This window comes from Diceros bicornis, chromosome 26 (assembly GCF_020826845.1).
Source record: "Diceros bicornis minor isolate mBicDic1 chromosome 26, mDicBic1.mat.cur, whole genome shotgun sequence".
Classification (NCBI taxonomy): domain Eukaryota; kingdom Metazoa; phylum Chordata; class Mammalia; order Perissodactyla; family Rhinocerotidae; genus Diceros; species Diceros bicornis.
In genome coordinates this window covers 30,742,258-30,766,777 of record NC_080765.1, presented here as the reverse complement: position 1 = coordinate 30,766,777, position 24,520 = coordinate 30,742,258, and the positions used below count along the sequence as shown (strand labels likewise).

Here is a 24,520-nt window from a genome sequence, read left to right as displayed (position 1 = left end):
TATAGGAGATAATATAAGGGACTTAAATTACTAATGTAGGAGATCTCACATTTGAATAATAGTAAATACAAGAGGAGAGAATAGGGGAAGATGGAGGCAGGCAATTATTGGAAGCAGGCAAATAATGGAAGACATTCCCCCAAAGTCCAAGAAAGACGTGAGATTGAAAGAGTCTGTTGGGTAACAGGATGAATTAAAAACCTACACCAAGACTCATACTCATGAAATGCATGGACTCAAAAGATAAAGAGAAAAAAATCTTCTTGGGGGGAGGGGAGAGCTGGGTCTGTTATGTTTGGGCTGGGGCCTGTTTACCTACAAAGGAATGCTAATTAGCAACCCTGGGTGCCAGGTTACAGTGGAACAATGTCTTCAATGTTCCGAGAAAATTCACTATTCAAAGTAGAATTCTATACCTGGACACTCTGTCCCTCCAGTCTGAAGGAAAAAGAAACATTTTCAGTCAGGCAATTACTCAGAAACTTTACTTCCCCCTCCTGCCTAGAAAGTTACTTGTGGTTTCACTCTAGCAAAAGGAGGATGAAAACCAAGAAACAGGAAGATATGGTATACCAGAAAAAGTGGAACTAACCCAGGAGTGTAATAAAATGAAAGAGCAGGATAATGTTACGTAGAAGATTTAGAAAGCTATCTGTCCAAATCTATGTTCATAAGGAAATAGAATTAAAATTGTTTTTCTTGAATTATTCTTATCTAGTTTTGGTATAAAGGTTATATGCTCTCATAAAATGAGTTTGACAGATTTTGCAGTTTTTATATTTTCTGGAACAACTTGTAAAAAATAGAGATTCCTCGAAAGTAGTTAAAACTCATCTGGGTCTTTTTGGGGAGTGGGGTAGGATGAGTTTTGATTAACATTTCCACTTTTTAAAAATGGTTATTCAGGGGGCCGGCCCAGTGCGTAGCGGTTAAGTTCCCGTGTTCTACTTCGGTGGCCCAGGGTTCACCAGTTGGGATCCTGGGCGCGGACGTACTCACCATTCATCAAGCCATGCCGAGGCCACGTCCCATATAGAAGAGCTACAACTCTACAAGGATGATATACAACTATGTACTGGGGCTTTCAGGGGAAAAAATGAAAAAGAGGAAGATTGGCAACAGATGTTAGCACAGGGACAATCTTCTTCTTCAAAAAAAAGGTTATTCATCAGTTCAAGTTTTCTATTTTTTTCTTGGCCTATTTATTTACTTGAGTTTCTAGACATAATTGTTTTTTAGGATTAAAAAAAATTGAGGTATAACTTACATACTGTAAAATTCACCCTTTTTTGGTGTACAAATTTTTTGAGTTTTGACAAATGTATGAATTCCTATAACTATCACTACACTCAAGATATAGAACAATTGCATCACCCCCCAAATTCCCATGTGCTGCTCCTTTGTAGTCAACCCATCCCCCTATTTCTAGCAACCATTGATCTGTTTTCTGTCTCTAAAGTTTTGCTTCTTCCAGAATGTTGTGGAAACAGAATCAGTAGCCTTTCGAGTCTGGTTTATTTCACCCAACACGACGCCTTTAAGAATCATCTATTTTGTTGAGTGTATCAATTGTTTATTTCTTTTTATTGCTGAGTAGTATTCCATTGTCTGGATGTATGTACTAATTCTTTATCTATTACCAAGTTGAAGGACATTTGGATTGTTCTCAGTTTTTGACAATTATGAAAAAAGTCACTTTAAAGATTTATATCCTGGCTTTTGTGTGAACATAGCTTTTGTTTCTTTTGAGTTAAAGCCTAAGAGTAGAATTGCAGAGACATATGGCAAATGTATGTTTACCTTGATAAGAAACTGTCCAACTGTTTTCCAAAGTGGCTGGATCATTTTGCATTTTCACTAAAAATGTTATGACAATTCCAGTTGTTTCACGTCCTCACCAACACTTGGTACTGTTATTTTTATTTCAGCTATTCTAATAGGTGTGTAGTGATATCTCATTGCGGGTTTGATTTGCATTTTCCCAATGCCTAATGATGTTGAACATCTTTTCATGTGCTTATTTGCCATCTGTATGTCTTCTTTGGTGAAGTGCCTGTTCAAATCTTTTGCCCGTTTTTTTAAATTGGGTTGTTTGTTTTTTTAATGTTGTGTTTTGAGAATTCTATATATATACTGTGTCTTAGTCTGTTCAGGCTGCTATAACAAAATACCACAGACTGGGTATCTTATAATTAACAGGAATTTATTGCTCATAGTTCTGGAGGCTGGAAGTCTGAGATCACGGTGCCAGCATGGCTGGGTGAGGCCTCTCTCTTTCTGGTTCATAGCCCGTGCCTTCTTGCTATGCCCTCAATTGGTGGAAGGGGCAAGGGATCTCTACAGGGTCTCTTGCATAAGAACACTTATCCGCTTTATGAGGGCCCCATCCTCATGACCTAATCACCTTCCAAAGGCCCCCACCTCCTAATACTATCAGCTTTGAGGGTTAGGATTTGACACATGAATTTTGGGGGGACACGTTCAGATCATAGCATACTGGATACAAATACTTTGTTGGATATATGATGTGAAAATATTTTCTCCCAGTCTGTAGCTTGTATTTTCATTCTCTTAACAGCGTTTTTTGTAGAGCATAAAATTTAATTTTGATGAAGTCAAGTTTGTCAATTTTTTTTTATATGGATTACGGTTTTGTTGTCATAGCCAAGAATTCTTTAACTAAGCCAAGATCACAAAGATTTTCTCCTGTGTTTTCCTCTGCAAGCCTTATAGCTTTTGGTTTTACATTTAGGTCTATGATCCATTTTTTTTGAAATAAACATTTTTATTTTAGAATAGTTATAGGTTTACAGAAAAATTGCAAAAAAGTAAAAAGAGTTCCCATGTACCCCATATCCAGTTTCCTCTATCATTAACATCTCGCATTAGTATGGTACCTTTGTCACAATTAGTGAAGCAATATTGATGCACTGTTATTAACTTAAGTCCATATTTGTTCAGATTTCCTAAGTTTTTTCCTAGTGTCCTTTTTCTGTTCCAGGATCCCAATCTGGATAGCACATCATATTTAGTCTACAAGTCTCTTTGCTTCTCTTTTTAAACTTTTATTAAAAAACCTGTCCTTCTTGCACCTGACCCTTCCAGATGACACGTCTGGCTGTAAGTAGGAGATGATTAGAATAAAGGTAAAGTTACAGCTGGAACAGGACACACTAACTTTGTGGTCGTGGAGGGAGAGCAACACTCAGAAACTTGGGGAAGGAATGTCTTGGACTGCAGGAAGAATGGGGGAAAGAAGGACATTAATGAACTTTTGTCATTCAGAACCACGCTGGAGTCTTCCTGGTGAAGAAAAATGCTGTGCTGCAAATCTCCCAAACTGTTCTATGCACCATAAATTTAACTGACTAAATTTAACTATTGGGTCTTTCATCTTTTATCAGATGGCTCTGACTACAGCGTAATAGCCATTCTCCTTAACCTTACTGATAAGTCTACTGGAAATAGCAGGGGATGGCCCACTTCCTATGCAGTACACTTGTCATCACCTATGTCTTCCCACCCTTATTTCTGTAGCCATTGCTCTATCTTTCCACGGGGGCAGATGAATGCCATCTGACTGTCGGCATAGACAAACGGGATAGGTTGGACTCATTTTCCTTAGATAGTCCTCCCCAAAACAAAGGCTAGACTCAATTGTTTACATTGAACTAAGAATCATAAGGTTTACAAGCTGGCCAGAAGGATATGTTTGAAGCATTGTCAACCTGTGCCATCTGACTGATGTGTGAGACACTTGGTGGGAACCAACAATTGTAAACACTTTCCAGGGATACCATATACACCCTCAGAATTGTATTATTGTATGAAATCTAGTCATTAACTTGCTTCCTTTCAAAAAACACTGGCTTGTACCTTTAATGTGGTCGTAAGAGAGCTTCGCATGTTTAGGGAAATGCCATCTCGACTCCGGAAGGCATTCAGGAAGGCATTCAGGTCAGAATCTCATGGCCAAGGTGGTTTAAGACGATAGAACTTCTCTAGACTTTCTCTTCGCAGGCCTGAGTGGAGTCAATGTAATTACTGTTACATTCTTCTATACCTGGATTAATGCCTCAGGCCAAGTGGAATGGTCAATACAGAAATGGAAGGAGAAAGCCACTTGATTTTCTAAGGTGGACTCAAATGATTTATAGGATTCGTTCAGCTAATTGGATCTGAGACCCTGGTGGGGCACGGTTAAGGTCAAATACTAGAGGTTAGCTTCATCATACTGCTATGCTGCCTAGAGTTCTATTAGTAGTAGCATTAAAAATTGTATGAGACAAACTAAATAAATTTTGTCCCAATCTCAGATGAATCAGAATGGCTGATGGGGTGGCATACTCATGGGGAAATTTGCTAGAAGCCAAGGTGGTGTGGAAACAAGGGGTAGATATTATTGGGAGACAATTCTTCATGGGTCACTTGTATTTCTACATGACTTCCAAGGAGAACCACTAACTGCCTTTTTGTTTCGGACTATTTTTGCAAGGATGATTGTAGAGCAAATGGCCTTTGAAAAGAGATAATATCTCCCTCTGGACCAGAGGGAAGGTTTACTTAATGTTCAGTATAATAAGAATGTTTCCTTCCAGGGCAAAAGTCGGGCATGCTTACTTACTGCCCATTATAAAAGATTTGGGTTCCATAAGCTCAGGGTTCCTCTCCTGTAAAATAATCCACTGAATGTACAGGCATTACCTGGTTCTCTTTTGTTGCTTTGTGAGAATTAGGGATTGGGGAACTGGCACAAATATAATCTCTGACTACTGATATTGCTATAAGTAATAAAGTCTCGTGTCTTTGACCCAGGATTCCAATGTCTTCTGCCAGTATTCATGAAACTGTGGTAAGCTAACTTGATAACTTGCAAGTAGGGTTAAATCTCAGACCTTTCACAGTTCAGTTCTTGACAACAGGTCACTTATCTTAATGTCCAAAGATTATAAATGATCTTCTTTGGGGTTCAACTTGTGTATACACACAGAAAGAGAGAGAGAGAGAGAGAGAGAGAGAGAGAGAGAGAGAGAGAGAGAGAGAGAGAGAGAGAGAGAGAGAGAGAGGAGAGGGAGGGAGAGGGAAGGAGAGGGAGGGGGAGGGAGGGAGGGAGGGAGAGGGAGAGAGACAGTTGGCTCTATGTATCTAGTTGCAGTTGGCAGTCTAAGAAAGACATAAGGGTCACTGGTTGGAACTAAATTTCATAGCAGCTTTATTTCTTGATCATTTTCCATTTAATCAATATTAGCAACGTTTAGGAAGATTTGTTCCAGTGTTATCTGACTGACGGAATAGTCTTCTAGATTGAATAGTTCTTTAGCTTCCTCCAAAATACTAAACACCTTTAACAGAAAGAAAAATGGTGGTGTTACCATTGCAATATCCTCACCCAATCATTCCCCAGTTTCTGCCAGGTTTATGCTTAGGGACAAAAGATACAGAAGGGGGAAGTTAGAAAGTAGAAGGAAAAGATGGCTGAAAAACAGAGTGAAGAGGAGGCAGTTCTTCATTCCCATTCTCTTGATAGATATGGAATAATAGAATTTAGGGTCAGAAGTCTCAATCAAACTATAGGGGCTTTAAAAAAGTAACTTAAAGGTTCTCCTCCTCTGCCAATGTCAGGCTTCCATTCCACATGCTTGACTCTCAATGCTCCCTATCAGTCTTCTATTAACACATGATGTTAGAAGCGTATGATTTCTACAATTACCTTTCCCCAGCAAATTTCCTCTCTGGGAATGTGGTAGCCAACAATCCCTTGATGATCCTGCTTTAAGGCGTTACCTAAGAAAGAAAAGATTTGACAGGTGAGCAACAGAGAGGGCCCCGTATTATTTCCAAATAATTCCCATTCTAATTATCCACACCAAAGGAAGATAGAATATGCAGTTAATACAAAAGATGACATAATCCCAAAGCCCATTCTTTTTAGTATATGTGACTTTGTGAAGTATTTCAATAGATTTACTTCTACATGAAATATGATCTTATTGCCTGTAGTTTGTACAAATTGCAGAAGGTAGGACAATCACTTTTAAGCATGGAAAAATTGATAGCTCACACACTCATTTTGCCAAACCTGATTTATATGAATCCTAATGTTCAATAGGTCTCTGTTTCTAAACATTGTCCTGAAACTATGTTCATAAAATTTGGGTGTGGATTCTTTTTTCAGTTGTGTGTGTGTGTAGGGTAGGATCTCCATACTATTCTCATGACTAGGCAACCTTCATCCTAAAGGAAAGAAAAAACTCATGCATATAAAACACAAATGTGAAGGCATTCACCGGAGAAAAGAGATATTACAGCTTTTGAAAATACAGTAGTAATGTTGTGGGCATTCCTAATTGATAGGATGCATTTATATTTATTATCACACAGTTGAAGGTTATTGCAAATGGAATTAATTGGGATTAAAATATTTAACATAAATAAGCTATATGACAATAATAGTGATTTTCTTTAGTAGTGAGTCCCCACATAGCCTCTATGAGTAAGTAAAATTTTGAAAAAACTTTTTAAATTGTGAAATATATGAAACATAAAAAAGTGTATGGAACATAGATGTATAGCTTAGTGAATTACAATAAAGTTAACAAACATGTAACTGACACTCAGAACTCTAGAAGTCACCTATATGCCACTACCAAGACTCACTTCCTCCCCCTTATAGACAACTACTGTCCTGATTTTTATGGTAAGCATTTCTTTGCTATTCTTTATAGTTTTATTACCTAAGTATGGAACCCTAAATACTATAGTTTGGTTTTGCCTTCTTTGTACTTCATATGAATGCAAACACACAGTATGTATTATTTTTATTTGCCCTCTTTCACTCATTATATTTTTAAGATTCATCCATGTTGTTGTGTACAGCTTCATTTATTTTCATTACTACAAAGTTTCCAGAGTATGACTACACCTCTACTGTTGGTGGACATATGGTGTGGTATGCAGCTTCTTAGTAATGATCTCTGCCTCCTAGTAATCACAAAATTGTCTAGTCCCCTACCACACTGAATAGGACTGATCTGAGCAACCAGTAGGTTATTGCAGGAATAACAGAGTGTGACTTCTGAAGCTAGTTTATAAAAGACATTGTGGTTTCTATCTCACTCTCTCTAGGATCATTTGATGTGAAGGAAGCCAGCCACTACATTGTGAGGACACTCAGGCAGTCCTATGGAAAGGTCCATGTGGTAAGGAACTGTCATGTTACTGATGTTATTCCCTAGATCTTTAATTTCTTTCAGCAATGTTTTATAGTTTTCATTGCACAAGTCTTTTACTTTCTTGGTTATATTTATCCCTAAGTATTTAATTCTTTAAATGCTATTGTAAATGGAATTGCTTTCTTAATTTCTTCTATGGATTGTTCATTGATGATGTATAGAATACAATTGATGTTTGTGTGTTGATCTCGTACCCTGAAACTTTGCCAAGTTTACTTTTTAGCTATAGCAATTTTCTTTTAAATTAATTTGGATTTTCTATGTATAGGACCAGGCCAACTGTGAATAGAGACAGTTTTACCCTTTCCTTTCCAATTTGGATGCCTTTTATTTCTTTTTCTTCTCTAACAGATCTGGACAGAACTTCCAGTACAATGTTGAATAGAAGCTATGAAAATGGGCATCCTACCCTTGTCTCTGATCTTAGGGGGAAAGCTTTCATTATTTTGCCATTGATTATTATGAGTTTTTCATAAATGCCCTTTATTATATATATCATATATATATTATATTATATTTATCCCTTATTTCCAGTTTCTTAGAGTTTTTATCAGAAAAGGTTGTTGGATTTGTCAAATGACTTTTCTGCATCAATTGAGATCATCATTTGTTTTTTCCCTTCATTCTATTAATGTGATGTATTACATTGATTTTCTTATGTTGAATCACCCTTGAATCACTGAGATAAATCCCCCCAGGTCCTGGTGAACAATCCTTTTAAGATGCTGTAGATTCAATTTGCTAATATGTTTCTGTAGATTTTTGCATCTATATTCATGGATGGTTTGTAAAACTCCCTAATTTTTGGTTATATTAGGATATCTTCATTTCTCCTGTTTTGAAGGGTAGTTTTGCTGGATATAGAATTCTTGGATGACAGTTTTTTTCTTTCAGCACTTCTAATATATCAACTCACTTTTTTATGATCTCCAAGGTCTTCAAGGATGAAAACTCTGCTGACAATGTTATCGAGGATCCCTTGTATATGATGAGTCACTTCTCTCTTGTTGCTTTCAAGATTGTCTTTTTGGCTTTTGACAGTTTGATTATAATCTGTTTTGGTGTGGGTCTATGTGATTTATCCTACTTAGAGACATTGAGCTTCTTGGATTTGTAGATTCAAATCTTGCAACAAATTTGGGAAGTTTTCAGCCATTATTTCTTCAAATATTCTTTTTGCAGTTTTTTCTCTCTCTTCTCCTCTAGGACTCTCACAATGCATATGTTGATCTTCTTGATGATGTTACACAGGCCCTTTAGGCTCTGTTCACTTTTCTTCAATCTTTTTTCTCTCTGTTTCTCAGGCTTGATAATTTCAATTGTGCCATCTACAAGTTTGCTGATTTTTATGCCTGCTCAAATATGCCTTTGAATCCCTCTAGTGGATTTTTCATTTCAGTTATTGTACTTTTCAGCTCAGAATTTCTTTTGGCTCCTTTTTATGCTTTCTATCTTTTTATTGACTTTCCAATTTCACTCATACATTGTTTTCCCGAATTTGTCCATGTCTTCATTTCGTTCTTTGAGCATCTTTAAGACATTTGTTTGAGTCCTTGTCTAGTAAGTCCTCCATCTGTTCTTCTTCAGGGATGGTTTCTTTTGATTTATTTTTTTTCCTTTGAGTGGGCCAAACTTTCCTGTTACCCTGTGAATTTTTGTGGAAAAGTGGACATTTGAATTTTAAAATGTAGTAATTCTGGAAATCAGATTCTCCCCCTTCTGCAGGGTTTGCTGTTTAAAATTTTTTAAAAAAATTGTTCTAGGGTGTCTCTGTGCAAGGGATCAGCTTGAGGTATAAGCTTAAGGTCTTCTCAGATCTTTTTTGTTCATGCATTTTTCCCTGGCTTGTGCAGTGACTTTCTAAATTTCCCTGTATATGTTGTTATTTTTGAATGTCCTAATCCTTAAATGTCTCACTTCCAAAAGGGGGAAAAGGGAAAAATGAAGAAAAATGAAAAAAGTGCTTTCCCTCTAAATTCTCTGAAAGCCACTTCAGCTGATGGTGGTTGCAACAATGGTGGCCTCCTTTCTGTCTGCATGTCCTTGATCCAAAGGATTAATCTGCAATCAGAGCACAAATTCCTGATATTTGGAGGACAAGGTCCTTATTGCCCACATGACTCTCACAAGCTGCTCTAGGAACACTGATTTGCTACCTTCCGTGGGGCTGAGGATTGGATGATGGGTAGCCACTACTTCACTAATGTGTGAGATTGACTGAAAGTAACTACAGTTTATAGGCCATCTCTTCCCCTGGAAGTATTCAAATAGACATCTGAGTTTCAAAATAATTACATCAGACAGTTTCTGCCAGTACAATTGTTGTCTAGGTGGATAGACATATTCTTGGAGCTTCCTACTCTGCCATCTTCCCTGATGTCACTTCTTGCTCCTTTTTGATTCTCTCTTTTATTTTATACAAAGTTATTTTATTGTTGTCAAGATTCTCCCCTTTTCTTTGCCTTTCAGCATTTTTACTATGATGTTTCTGTGTGTGGATCTCTTTGTATTTATCCTACTTGGAGTTTGTTGAACTTCTTAGATGCAGAGGTTAATGTTTTTCATCAAATCTGAGAAGTTTTCAGGCACTACTTTTTCAAATATATTTTTTGCTCTTTTCTCTCCTCTCCTTTTGGTGCTCCTACTTTGCATATATTGATGTGTTTAATGGTGTCCCATAGGTTTCTGAGGCTTTATTAATTTTTCTTCATGACTTTTTCCTTTTGTTCTTTGGATCACATGATCTCTATTGATCTATCTTCAAATTGCTACTTATTCTGCCAGTTCAAATCTACTGTTGAGCCCCTCTGGCAAGCTTTTCATTTCAGTTATTGTACTTTTCCATGACAGAATTTGCTTTTGGTTCTCTAAAAAAATAATTTCTATCTCTTTATTGATATGTTTTATTTGTTGAGATTTTTCAGTATACCTTCCTTTACTTCTTTAAGCATTGTTTAATTTAGTCTATTGAATACATTTATTATAGCATTGGAGTTTTTGTTAAGACTGACACCGGGTCATTTTCACAAGTAGTTTCCATTGCTTGCTTTCCCACCCCCCCACTGTGTATGGGTTACATTTTCCTGTTTTGTGCATGTCTCAATTTTTTGTTGAAAACTAGACATTTTAGTTAATATATTGTACAAACTCTGGTACTAGTACTCCAAGCCTTGTTATTGTTGTTTGCTTGTTTATTTATTTATTGATTGGCTATATTATTTTAGTGAAGTCTATTCCTCCTTCCCCCTGTGGTGTGAAACTTCTCATGTTGCTCCCCAGAGGGCACTGCCTTGGGCATATGCACAGTCACCCCCGGATGACAGTTTCCTTAGCAGAGCTCTCTTTGACTGTCAGTTTCCCTGACTACACCCAAATGCTAAACTCCACTAATTGCTAGCTGAATGTTCTAATTGTTTTCATCAATTCTTTAGGGGATAAACTGCTCCACAGATATTTTCAATTACATTTAGGTTCTTCACAATAGTTTTTGATAGTTTTTGAAGCAAATATTTGAAGTTTGTTCTGACTACAGGAGGATTCTTCTTAGATATATATTTTCTTGGTTTTCTTCGGTAAATTATCTGGCCTGTGATTTAGCTTATATCTGTTAATGAAGCTACCAATCTCCTCTTAATTGCTTTCCACCAGAACCTCCATTGTTTTTGAGAGCATCTTTATGCTTGAACTTTCCCACACTTTGTTTCAAATAAAGTCAGTCTTGGAGAAGAGCTTCAGAGCTCTTTTTTTATGGTTTGCTTCCCTATGGGAAAAATCTCTGAGCCATGATTATAGAGCTGGGAGTGGGGATAGTAGTCTGAGTGACATCCCTGATTTAGGAGCTGGGCAGGAGATGGTATCGTGTGGTCTTCTCAGCTTGTCTCTCCTGCTGCAGAAGGTTTGACCTTCAAATGAGCCAGATCATGGGTGATGTGGGCCCCAGTATTTTCTGCACAGCGTGATCAAGGTAGAATCTCCACCCCATAAGTGAGGGCTAGGTGGAAGAAGGGAGTCCCCGATCTCTTGGCTGCAATTATCTGGAAATCAGCCTCTGCAACAGGTAGCTGGGGCGCAGCATGAGATATGCTGACATTTGCCCCTCCCAGGATGATACCATAGTGGTCAATCTGAAGTTGGTGGGAGAGGGAGCCTGTGTTCTTGGCTGTGCCTACTTGGAGTGAAGTTTTCATCGCATTGGGCTGGGATGGTTTGGAAAGAAGCAGGTTGTAATTCAAATGTCAAAGAATCTCGCTGTTCTTACAGTTTTGATAGATTTTCTTGAACAAATATTTCTTCAGTTTCTGTATGTCCTTAGGACCATACTCAGAGACTTAACATGGTTGTTTTAAAAATAAATTTCACCAGTTATGCTGAGGAGCAGTTCTGCAGAGGCCTTACATTGCCATTCTGGAAGTGGAACTCCCACAGTCATTTTATATTTCATAATATTAATTTAAATATCTGATGTCCTTTGAAGTCTAAAATTGTTATTTGTATTTCTGCTTAATTTCATTCATCATGGCATTTCTTTTCGTGATTTTTGGCTTTTGAGTATGATTCTACAAAGAGTGATTTTAATCTGTGGGAATATTATGGGCCTAAATTGGGATACATTTATTATGAGATGATTTATATGCATCTCTGTTAAGTGCTAATAGATACTACCAGTCTGAGGCTTAAAACGTTTGCTCATTTTAAAAATTTTAATGGACTTTTTAAAAAGCAGTTTTAGGTTCACAACAAAATTGAGTGGAAAGTACAGAGATTTTCCATTTACCTCCGCCACACACATACATAGCCTCCCCCACTATCAACATCCTGATACATTTGTTACAGTTGATGAACCCACAATGACACATCATTATCACTGAAGAGTCCATAGCTCACATTAGAGTTTACTCTTGGTGATGTACATTCTACGGGTTTGGACAAATTTATAATGATATGTATCTACCATTATAGTATCATACACAGTAGTTTCACTGCCCTAAAAATCCCCTTTGCTTCACCTGTTTATACCTCCCTACTCCCTAACCCCTGACAACCTCTATCTCTTTACTGTCTCCATAGTTATCCATTTTCCAGAATGTCACATAAGTTGGAATCATACTGTATGTAGCTTTTTCAAATTGGTTTCTTTCTCTTAGGAATATGCATTTAAGGTTCCTCCATGTCTTTTCATGGCCTGATAGCTCATTTCTTTTTAGCACTGAATAACATTCCATTCTCTGGATGAATGACAGCTTATCCATTCACTTACTAAAGGACATCTTGGTTGCTTCCAAGTTTTGGCAAATATGAATAAATCAGCTGTAAACATCCATGCAGGTTTTTGTGTGGACATAAACTTTCAACTCCTTTGGGTAAATATCAAGAAGCATGATTGCTAGATAGTATGGCAAGAGTATGTTTAGTTTTGTAAGAAACTGCCAAGCTGTCTTCCAAAGTGGCTGTACCATTTTGCATTCTCACCAGCAATGAATGAGAGTTCCTGTTGCTCACATCAGGATTTTGGCCGTTTTAATAAGTGTGCAGTAGTATCACATTGTTGTTTTAGTTTGCATTTCCCTGCTGACATATGATGTGGAGCATCTTTTAGTGTGTTTATTTGCCATCTGTATATCATTTTTGGTTAAGTGTCTGTTAATGTATTTGGCCCATTTTAAAATCAGGTTGTTTTCTTACTGTTAAGTTTTAACAGTTCTTTGTATATAGTCATGCATCACTTAATGATGGGGATACCTTCTGAGAAATGCATTGTTAGGCGGTTTCATCATTGTATGAACATCGTAGAGTGTACTTACACAAACCTAGATGGTATAGCCTACTACACACCTAGGCTAGATAGTATAGCCTATTGCTCCTTGGCTACAAACCTGTACAGCATGTTACTGTACTGAATACTGTAAGTAATTGTAAGACAATGTTAAGTATTTGCTTATCTAAACATATCTAAACATAGAAAAGGTACAGAGAACATACACTATAAAAGATAAAAATGGTACACCTATATAGGGCACTTACCCTGAATGGAGCTTGCAGGACTGGAAGTTGCTCTGGGCGAGTCAGTGAGTGAGTGGTGAGTGAATAGGAAGGTCTAGGACATTACTGTACACTACTGTAGACTTTATAAACACTGTACACTTAGGCTACATTAAATTTATAAAAATTATTTTTCTTTGTTCAATAATAAATTAACCTTAGCTTGCTGTAACTTTATAATTTTTTTTAACTTTTTGACTCTTTTGTAATAACACACCTTAAAACACAAACACATTGTACAGCTGCACAAAAATACTTCATATCCTTATTCTATAAGCTTTTTTCTATTTAAAATTTATTTTATTTTTCTATTTTTAAAACTTTTTTGTTAAAAACTAAGACACAAGCACACACATTAGCCTAAGCCTACACAGGGTCAGGACCATCAATATTACTGTCTTTTACTTCCACATCTCATCCCACTGGAAGGTCTTCAGGGGCAATGACATGCATGGAGCTTTCATATCCTATGATAACATCTCCTATGATGCCTTCTTCTGGAATACCTCCTGAAGGACCTGCCTGAGGCTCTTCTTGAGGAGGTGTCATTCTTTTCAGAAAATTATCCATGGTGGTTTGCTTCTTTTTTACATCATGGATTTGCTTGTAAGCAGATAATACACCATGAGTATTCATTGGGGTCCACGCTTTTAAACTTTTTAAGGAGATTGTTGAGGTCTGCAAAACTTCTGCTAAACCCTTCACTGTGAATTTTCTTGGGGGTTCTTATTTTTCTTCTCCTGTAGTTTCCTTTTCTCTTGTTTCTTCTTCAGATATGCATTCTTCTTCCAGATCCCACAACTCCTCATTAGTCAATTCCTCTGGAACCACTTCTAGGAGCTCCTTAATGTCATCCTCATCCATGCCCAGATTAAAGCTGTCTGCCATCTCAACCACAGCCTTGTTGATTTTTGCAACTTCCTCATCCTTGTCAAATCCTTTGAAGTCATGGATGAACCTCTTGAGTTTCTTCTTCTAGATGCCATTCATACACTCCTTGGTGACATCATCTCCAGCCCAAGCAAGGTTCTTGATGTAGTCATAGATATAATCCTTCCAGAATTGAATCAGTGTCTTCTCAGAACCTTCCTCAGTTGCAGCAATAGCCTGAGCAAAGGTCCTCCTCAGGTAATATGCCTTAAAAGCTGCTATAACTCCTTGATCCATTGGTTGGATTGAAGAGGTAGTGTTTGCAAAGAAAAACTGCTTTGATATTGGGATGAAGATCACCAATAAAAGGAGGATGGCCAGGAGCATTATCAATAAGCAAAATCTTGAAAGGTATGTTATTCTCCAAACAATATTTCTCCATTTCACTGGTATAGCACTTCAAGGGGGCATCTTGGAAGAGAAGCTGGGTCATCCATGACTTCTTAGTGCTTCTGTGGCAGTGTGTGCTTATTGACACACTTGAAAGCCCTGGGTTTCTCACTGTGCCAGATCACAAAGGGTTTCATTTCGTAGCCTGCAACACTGCCCCCAAGCAAGATGGCTATCCTGTCCTTAAAAGCTGTAAAACCTGGCATTGACTTGGCCTACTTATGGATGAAAGTCCTTTTAAGTATCTGTTTCCAGAATAGGGAGGTTTCATCCATATTGAATATTTGCTCTGGCAAGTAATTTTCCTCCACAATCAGCTTATCTAGAGTTTTCAAAAATTCTTCAGCTGCCTTCACATCAGCACTTGCAGACTCACCACTCACTTTCACATTATGTAATTAATAATGATTTTTGAATCATTTAAACCACCCAAAGTTAACAGTAAATTCAATATTGTAGTCAGGTTCAGCCTTATCTTTCAACATCACAAACAAAATTTTTGCTTTGGCTGTGATCATCACAGTGCTGAGAGGGATAATGCTTCTGTATCTGGCCTTTGATCCAGGTCATTAGAAGTTTCTCCATGCCTGACATAGGCCTGTCTTGAATTTTTGTTAGTCTTGTTGCCTTCAATGAAGCAGATCCTTTAACAGCTTCTGTCATAGCAAGATTGTAGCTATGGTGGAATGGGACATATCTGACTGGTAAGCAATAACTATCACTGATTTTCCACCTTTGTAGTCCTCAATCACTTTTAACTTCATTTCTTGGTCAATCACTTGATGTGGACTCTTACTGGAAACAGTAGCAGTGGATTTTGTATGCTTAGGGGCCATGATTAACAAAACACAAGATTAAATCAAGCACAAGAGAAAATGATGCAATCAAGAGATACAGTAAACACAAGATGTCTGAGGCTGCTGCCGGCATAACATGGAATACTGTTTTATAGTAAACTTTTTTTTTAAGCACAAAGAGTACACTCTAAAATAACAATAAAATGTGTAGTATAGTAAATATATAAACCAGTAACATGGTTGTTTATTATCATTATCAAGTATTATGCATTGTACATAACTGTATGTGCTAAACTTTTATATGACCGGCAGCACAGTGGTTTATTTATACTAGCATCACCACAAACACGTGAGTAACGCATTGAACTATGATGTTATGACAGCTATGACATCACTAGGCAATAGGAATTTTTCAACTCCATTATGATCTTATGGAACCACCATCATATATGTGGTCCATCACTGACAGAAACATTGTTATGTGGCACATGACTATATTTGGATAACAGTCCTTTATCAGATATGTCTTTTGCAAATATTTTCTTACAGTCTGTGGCTTGTCTATTCATTCACTTGACAGTGTCTTTCACAGAGCAGAAAATTTTAATTTTAATGAAACCCAGCATATCCATTATTTCTCTCATGGATCATGCCTTTGGTGTTATGTCTAAAAAGTCATCACCATACCCAAGGTAATCCATATTTTCTCCTATTTTTTCATAGGGATTTTATAGTTTTGCATTTTACATTTAGATTTGTAATCCATTTTGAGTTAATTTTTGTGAAGGGTGTTAGGTCTGTGTCTATATTCATTTTTTTTTCCCATGTGGATGTCCAGTTGTTCTAGTATCATTTGTTGAAAAGACTATCTTTGTTCCATTGTATTGCTTTTACTCCTCTGTCAAAGATCAGTTGACTTTGTATTTCTGGTCTCTCTATTCTGTTCCATTAATCTATTTGTATATTCTCTTGACAATACCACACTGTCTTGATTATGGTAGCTTTATAATAAGTCTTGAAGTCAGGTACTGTCAGTCTTCCGACTTTGTTCTTTTCCTTCAATATCATGTTGGCTCTTCTGGGACTTTTGCCTCTCCAAATAAACTTTAGAATCAATTTATTGATATCCACAAAACAACTTACTGGAGTTTTGACTGGGATTGCATTGAATCAATAGATCAAGTTGGGAAGAATTGACATCTTGACAATACTGCGTCTTCCTATCCATGACCATGGAATATTTCTCCATTTATTTAGTTCTTCTTTGATTTTCTTCATCAGAGTTATGTAGTTTTCCTCATATAGATATTGTACATTTTGTTAGATTTATACCTATGTACGTCTTTTTTTTGGGGGGTGTTAATGTAAATGGTATTATGTTTTCAACTTCAAATTCCACTTGTTCATTGCTGGTATATAGGAAAGTAATTGACTTTTGTATATTAATCTTGTATCCTGCAACCTTGCTTTAACCACTTATTAGTTCCCAGAGTTTTTGGTCTATTCTTTCAGATTTTCTAATGAGTCAATCATGACACCTGTAAAAAAAAAGACACTTATTTATTCCTTCCAGTCTGGATATCTTTTATTTCCTTTTATTGTCTTATTGCATTATCTGGGATTTCAAGTGCAATGTTGAAAAGCAGTGGTTAGATGGGACATCCTTGCTTTGTCCTTGATCTTAGTAGGAAAGCTTTGAGTTTTTCATGTTTAAGATTAATGTTAGCTGTAGGTTTTTTTGTAGATATTTTTAATCACATTGAGGATTTTCTCCTCTATTTGTAATATATTGCAAGTTTTCAAAATCATGAATGGGTGCTGGATTTTGTCAAATGCTTTTTCTGCATCTATTAATATAATCATGTAATTTTTTTTAGCCTGTTGATGTGTTGGATTACATTAGTTGATTTTTGAATGTTGACCCAGCCTTGCATCTGTGGGATAAATCCTGCTTGGCTGTGGTGTATAATTCTTTTCATACATTGCTGGGTTCAGTTTGCTAATATTTTGTTGAGGACTTTTGCATCTATGTTCATGAGAGATATTTCTCCATTGTTTTCTTTTCTTGTAATGTCTTTCTCTGGTTTTGGTATTAGGGTAATACTGACTTCATAGAATGAGTTAGGAAGTATTCCCTTTGCTTCTATCCACTGAAAGAGATTGTAGTGAATTGGTATAATTTCTTCCTTAAATGTTTTGTAGAATTCACCAGTGAACCCCTCTGGGCCTAGTGCTTTCTGTTTGGGAAGGTTATTAATTGTTGATACAATTTAATACATATAGGCCTATTCAGATTACTTCTTCTTGTGTGAGTTTTGGCAGATTGGGTCTTTCATGGAATTGGTCCATTTCATCTAGGTTATCAAATTTGGAGACACAGAATTGTTCATAGTATTCCTTGATTATCCTTTAAATGTCCATGGAATCTGTAGTGATGTCCCCTCTTTTATTTCTGATATTAGTAATTTGTGTTTTCTCTCTTTCTTAGTTATCCTGGATAGATGCTTATGGATTTTATTAGTAGTTTCAAAGAATCAGCTTTTGGTTTCTTTGATTTTTCTCTACCAATTTCCTGTTTTTGATTTCATTGATTTCTGCTCTAATTCTTATTTCTTTTCTTCTGCTTAGTCTGGATTTAACTTGCTCTGGTTTTCTAGTTTCCTAAGATGGAAGCTTATATTATTTACTTTAGATATCTTTTTCTTTTCTAATATATGCAATGAATGGTATAAATGTCCTTCTAAGCACTGCTTTTGTTGCATTTAACAAATTTTGATAAGTTGTGTTTTCATTTTCATTTAGTTCAAATTATTATTTTTTAATTTCTCTAGAGTTTTCTTTTTTTGATCCTTGTGTTATTTAGAAGTATGTTGTTTAATGTCCAAGTATTTTTAGATTTTCCAGCTATCTTTCTGTTATTGATTTCTAGTTTAATTCCATTGTGGTCTGACAGAAGACAGTGTATGATTTCTATTCTTTTAAATTTGTTATGGTTATTTTGTTGCACAGAATGTAGTCTCTCTTGGTGAATGTTCCATGTGATCTTGACAAAATGTGTACTGTGTATCAACAGTTTCTGCTGTTGTTGGATGAAAGTGTCTATAGATGTCCATTATATCCAGTTGATTGATGGTTTTATGAAGTTCAAATATGCCCTTTTCGATTTTATGCTTTCTGGATCTGTCTATTTCTGATAGAGGGGTGTTGAAGTCTCCAACTATAATAGTGGATTCATCTATTTCTCTTTGTTGTTCTCTCAGTTTTTTTCTTCATGGATTTTGATGCTTGTTTTTAGACACTTATATGTTAAGGATTGTTATGTATTTCTCTTTGCCATTCTATCAGTTTTTTTCTTCACAGATTTTGATGACTGCTTTTAGGCACATATATGTTAAGGACTGTTACATATTCTTGGAGAATTCAACCCTTTACCATTATTTAATGTTCCACTTTATCCTTGATAACTTTCCTTGCTCTGAAGTCTGCTCTCATTGAAATTAATGTAGCCACTCCCACTTTCTTTTGATTAGTGTTAGCATGGCATACCTTTCTTCATCTATTTACTTTTAATCTATGTGTCTTTATATTTAAATTGGGTTTCTTTTATTTAATTAATTAATTAATTATTTTTGAGGAAGATCAGCCCTGAGCTAACATCCATGCCAATCCTCCTCTTTTTTTTTGCTGAGGAAGACCGGCCCTGAGCTAACATCTATTGCCAATCCTCCTCCATTTTCTCCCCAAAGCCCCAGTAGATAGTTGTATGTCATAGTTGCACATCCTTCTAGTTGCTGTATGTGGGATGCCAACTCAGCATGACTGGACAAGCGGTGTGTGGGTGCGTGCCTGGGGTCCGAACCCAGGCCGCCAGTAGCAGAGCGCGCGCACTTAACCACTAAGCCACGGGGCTGGCCCCTAAATTAGGTTTCTTTTAGACAACATATAGCTGGGTCTTGTTTTTTGATCCACTCTGACAATATCTGTCTTTTAGTTGGTGTATTTAGACCATTTACATTCAAAGTGATTATTTATATAGTTGGAATAATATCTATCCTATTTGTTACTGGTTTTTATTTGTTGCCATGTTCTTTTTCCCTCATTTTTTCTTCCACTCTTTTTCTGCCTTTTGTAGTTTCACTTGAGCATTTTACATAATTCCATTTTCTCTCCCTTTTAGTATATCAGTTATACTTCTTTTTTAAAAACGTTTTTTAGTGGTTGCTCTAGAGTTGGCAATACACGTTTACAACAAATCCCAAGTCAAATTTCAAATAACACTATACAGCTTTACAGAGATTGTGAATATCTTATAACAACAAAATATTCCTAATTCCTCTGTCTTGGTCTCTTGTATCATTGCTGTTATTCATTTCACTTATACATAAAGCATATATGTACATTTATATATACGCATATATAATAGAATGCATTTTTGCTATTTTTTTTTCACCAAATGAATTCATTTCTTTCAATTATTTCATTTTAGTTGATTAGGTTTTTTAATGTAAATATCCCCCCCCGTTTTATTGAGATATAATTGGTATATAACATTGTGTAAGTTTAACGTATATAATGTGATTATTTGATACACATATATATTGCAGAATGATTACCACAATAATGTCAGCTTACACATCCATCACCTCACATAATTACTTTTTTTGTGTGGTGTGAACATTTAAGATTTACTTTCTTAGCAACTTTCAAGTATATAATACAGTATTATAACTATATTTACCATGCTGTACATTAGATCCTCAGAACTTATTCATCTTATAACTGAAAGTTTATACCCTTTGATCAACATCTCCCCATTTCCTCCACCCCTCAGCCCCTGGCAATCACCATTCAAATCTGTTTCTATGAGTTTAGCTTTTTTAGATTTCTCATACAGGTGAGATCATACAGTGTTTGTTTTTTTAATCTATCTTACTTCTTTCAGTTACCATAACGCCCTGAAGTTCCATCTATGTTGTTGCAAATGGCAAGATTTCTTTTGTTTTTATATTCCATTGTGTAGATATCACATTTTCTTTATGCATTCATCCATCAAAGGATACTTACGTTGTTTCATATCTTGGTTCTTGTGAATAATGCTGTAAAGAATATGGGGGTGCAGATATCTCTTTGAGACAGTGATTTAATTTCTTCAGATATATACCCAGAAATGAGATTGCTGGATCATATGGTAGTTCTATTTTTAATTCTTTGAAGATCTTCATACTGTTTTCCATAGTGGCTGTACTCATTTATATTCCCATAAACAGTGCACAAGAGTTCCCCTTTCCGCACACTTTGTTATCTCTTGTCTTTTTGATAATAGCCATTCTAACAAATGTGAGGTGATATCTCATCGTGGCTTTGATTTGCATTTCCCTGACTATTAGTGATGTTGAGCATCTTTTCATACACCTGTTGGACATTTGTATCTCTTCTTTGAAAAAATGTATATTCAGGTCCTTTGCCATTTTTTAATCGGATTTTTTTTGGGAGAGCTAATGAGGTGTATGAGTTCCTCATTTATTTTGGATATTAACACTTTATCAGATACATAGTTTGCAAATATTTTCTCCCCTTCCATGGGTTGCCTTTTTATTTTGTTGATGGTTTCTTTTGCTGTGCAGAAACTTTTTAGTTTGATGTAGTTCCATTTGTTTATTTTTGTTTTTGTTGCATGTGTTTTTCGTGTCATATCCAAAAAATTTTTGCCAAGACTGATACCAAGGAGCTTTTCCCCTAAGTTTTCTTCAACTGTGGCTTTGAGTCTTATACTTAAGTCTTTAATAATTTTTTTTTTTTTGTGAGGAAGAGCGGCCCTGAGCTAACATCTGCTCATTCTCCTCTTTTTTTACAGAGGAAGACTGGCCCTGGGCTAACATCCATGCCCATCTTCCTCTACTTTATATGGGACGCCGCCACAGCATGGCTTGACAAGCGGAGTGCCGGTGCACGCCCGGGATCTGAATCAGCGAACCCTGGGCCGCCGCAGCAGAGTGCACACACTTAACCGCTTGCACCACCGGGCTGGCCCCAGTATTTAGTAATTTTTTAATTAATTTTTGTGAGTGGTGTAAGACAGCATCCAGTTTCATTCTTTTGCATGTGAATATCCAGTTTTCCTAACACCATTCATTGAAGAGACTGTCTTTCTCTATTGTGTATTCTTGGCTCCTTTGTAAAATATTAGTTGACTGTATATTCACGAGTTTATTCTGGGCCCTTGATTTATATTCAGTTGGTCTGTGTGTCTGTTTTTATGCCAGTGCCTTTTTTTTTTTTTTTTTTGCTGAGGCAGATTAGCCCTGAGCTAATATCTGCTGCCAATCTTCCTCCTTTTGCTCTTTTTATATGTGAGCCACTGCCACAGCATGGCCACTGACAGACAAGGGAAGGTCCATGCCCAGAACTGAACCCAGGCCACTGAAGTGGAGTGTACTGAACTGGATCACTAGGCCACAGGGGCTGGCCCAAGCCAGTGCCATACTTTTTGATTGCTATAGCTTTATAATGTAGTTTGAAATGAGGATTTTGATGCTTCCAGAATCGTTCTTTTTTCTAAGCATTGCTTTGGCTTTTTGGGGTCTTCCGTGGGTCAATACAAATTTTGGGATTCTCTTTTCTATTTATGTGAAAAATACCTTTGGAATTTTGATAGGGTTTAAATTGAATATATAGATTGCTTTGGGGAGTGTGAACATTTTAACAATATTAATTCTTCCATCCATGAACACGAGGTAGCTTTCCATATATTTTTATCTTCTTTAATTTCTTTGATCCATGTCTTATAGTTTTCTCTGTACAGTTCTTTCACCTTTTTGGTTAAATTTAATCCTAACTATTTTATTTTCCTTGATGCTACTGTAAATGGAATAGTTTTCTTTAATTCTATTTCAGATAGTTTGTTGTTAGTGCATGCAAATGCAACTGATTTTTGTATGTTGATTTTGTATCCTGTAACTGTACTGAATTTATTAGTTCCAACAGTTTTTTGGTGGAGTCTTTAGGGTTTTCTATATATAAGATCATATCATCTGCAGACAAAGACAATTTTACTTCTTCCTTTCTGATTTGGATGCCTTTTATTTCTTTTTCTTACCTAATTTCTCTGGCTAGGACTTTTGGTACTATGTTGAATAGGAGTATTTTAGATGGGGCAAGAAGGAAGTGGGTCTCTTTGGCAGTGTCCCACAAAACTTGAGAAGCCAGGTGCTCACTCACATGCTCTTACTTCCCTCATGGAAGAAACTGTGGGCCAAGAAGGTCTCTCTTGGCATTGAGCTGTGCCACCTTATTGTTGGGGTGACACTGGAAAGTGAGACTGTTCCTCTTACCCTCATAAATGTGACCAAGTTTGGATTTTTTTTTGCCCACTGGTGTCCTGGAACTTCTCTGTTGGACTCTCCAACTTCCACAAAGGCACTCTCGCATGTGGGTGATTGTCAAAATCGGTGTTTTTTGTGGGGAAGACAGTAGAAAACTCCTATTTGGTCATTTTGATGACATCACTTATTATTTTGAACAAACTTGTATCTGTTAGGTCAATTAAGAGTAAGAAAAATTAAAGTTTTTATTTTTATCTTCACTTATTCCTTCTCTGATGCTTTTTCTTTGTTTATGTAGATCTGAGTTTCTGACCTGCACCATTTTCTTCCTCTCTAAAGAAGTTCTTTTAACACATCTTGCAAGGCAGGTCTACTGGCAAAAAATTCCCTCAAGTTTTTTTTGTGCGACAAAGTCTTTATTTCTCCTTCACAATAAAGGGTAATTTCCCCAGGTACAGAATTTTATGTTGGTGGTTTTATTCTCTCAGCACTTTAAATATTCACTCCACTCTCTTCTTTTTTTTTTTTTTTTTTTTTTTTTGTGAGGAGATCAGCCCTGTGCTAACATCTGCCAATCCTCCTCTTTTTTTGCTGAGGAAGACTGGCCCTGGGCTAACATCCATGCCCATCTTCCTCCACTTTATATGGGATGCCGTCACAGCATGGCTTGCCAAGCAGTGCGTCGGTGTGCGCCCAGGATCCGAACCAGCGAACCCTGGGCCGTCGCAGCGGAGCACGCGCACTTAACCGCTTGCCCCAGTGGGCAGCCCCGCCACTCTCTTCTTGCTTGCGTGGCTTCTGAGAAGTTGGATGTGATTCTTATGTTTGTTCCTCTATAGGTAAAGTGTCTTTTTCCTCCAGCTTCTTTTGAGATTTTTTTTCTTTTTCTCTGAATTTTGGTAGTTGGAAAATGATATGCCTAGGCATAAGGTTTTTTTTTTTTTTTTTTTTGGCATTTATCTTTTTGGTGTTCTCTGAGCTTCTTTGATCTGTGGTTTGGTGCTGACATTAATTTGGGGGAGATTCTCAGTCATTATTGTAATATTTCTTCTGTTCTTTTCTCTCTTTTCCTTCTGGTATTCCTATTATGCATATGGTACACCTTTTACAGTTGTCCTACAGTCTTTGGATATTCTGTTCCATTTTTTTCAGTCTTTGTTTTCTTTGCTTTTTGTTTTTTTTGTGGATTCTATTGATATATCCTCTAGCTCAGAGGTTCTTTCCTCAACCACGCACAGTCTACTAATAAGTCCATCAAAGGCATTATTCATTTCTGTTACAGTGTTTTGATCTCTAGCATTTCTTTTTGGTTCTTTCTTAGGATTTCCATCTGTCTGCCTACGTTGCTCATCTGTTCTTGAGTGCTGTCCATTTTATCCATTATAGCCTTTAGCATATTAATCACAGTTATTTTCAATTACTGGTCTGATAATTCCAACATCCTTTCCACGTCCAGTTCTGATGCTTGCTCTGGCTCTTCAAATTGTGTTCTTGCCTTTTGGTATGCTTTGTAATTTTTTATTGATAGCTAGACTTCCTGGGAAAAAGGAACTGCTGTAAATAGGCCTTTAGCAATCTGATGGTGAGGTGTGAGGAAACAGAAGCATTCTATACCCTATGTGTATATCTCAGTCTTTTAGTGAGCCTATACCTCTGGACTATGAAATTCACAAAATACTCAATTTTTTTCTCCCCTCTTATGTGGAACAAGATGGCTAGAGCTGGCTGCAGTTGGGTATTTCTCTTTCCTCAGGTCAGTTAGGCTCTGGTCAACTAGTTTCCCCCAAGGACAGGCCTTGTTACAAACAAA

General features: G+C 36.7%; 1 protein-coding gene across 1 annotated transcript in view; it reads right to left on the bottom strand.

The window, feature by feature from the left end:
* Positions 1–5,201: 5,201 nt before the first annotated feature.
* Positions 5,202–24,520, bottom strand: part of LOC131422011 (phospholipid-transporting ATPase ABCA3-like) — a 206,546-nt gene continuing 187,227 nt past the window's right edge. The window contains 2 exon segments of the mRNA XM_058568871.1: positions 5,202–5,342; positions 5,711–5,784. Of these exon segments, the coding sequence (XP_058424854.1) occupies positions 5,202–5,342; positions 5,711–5,784 (215 nt within the window).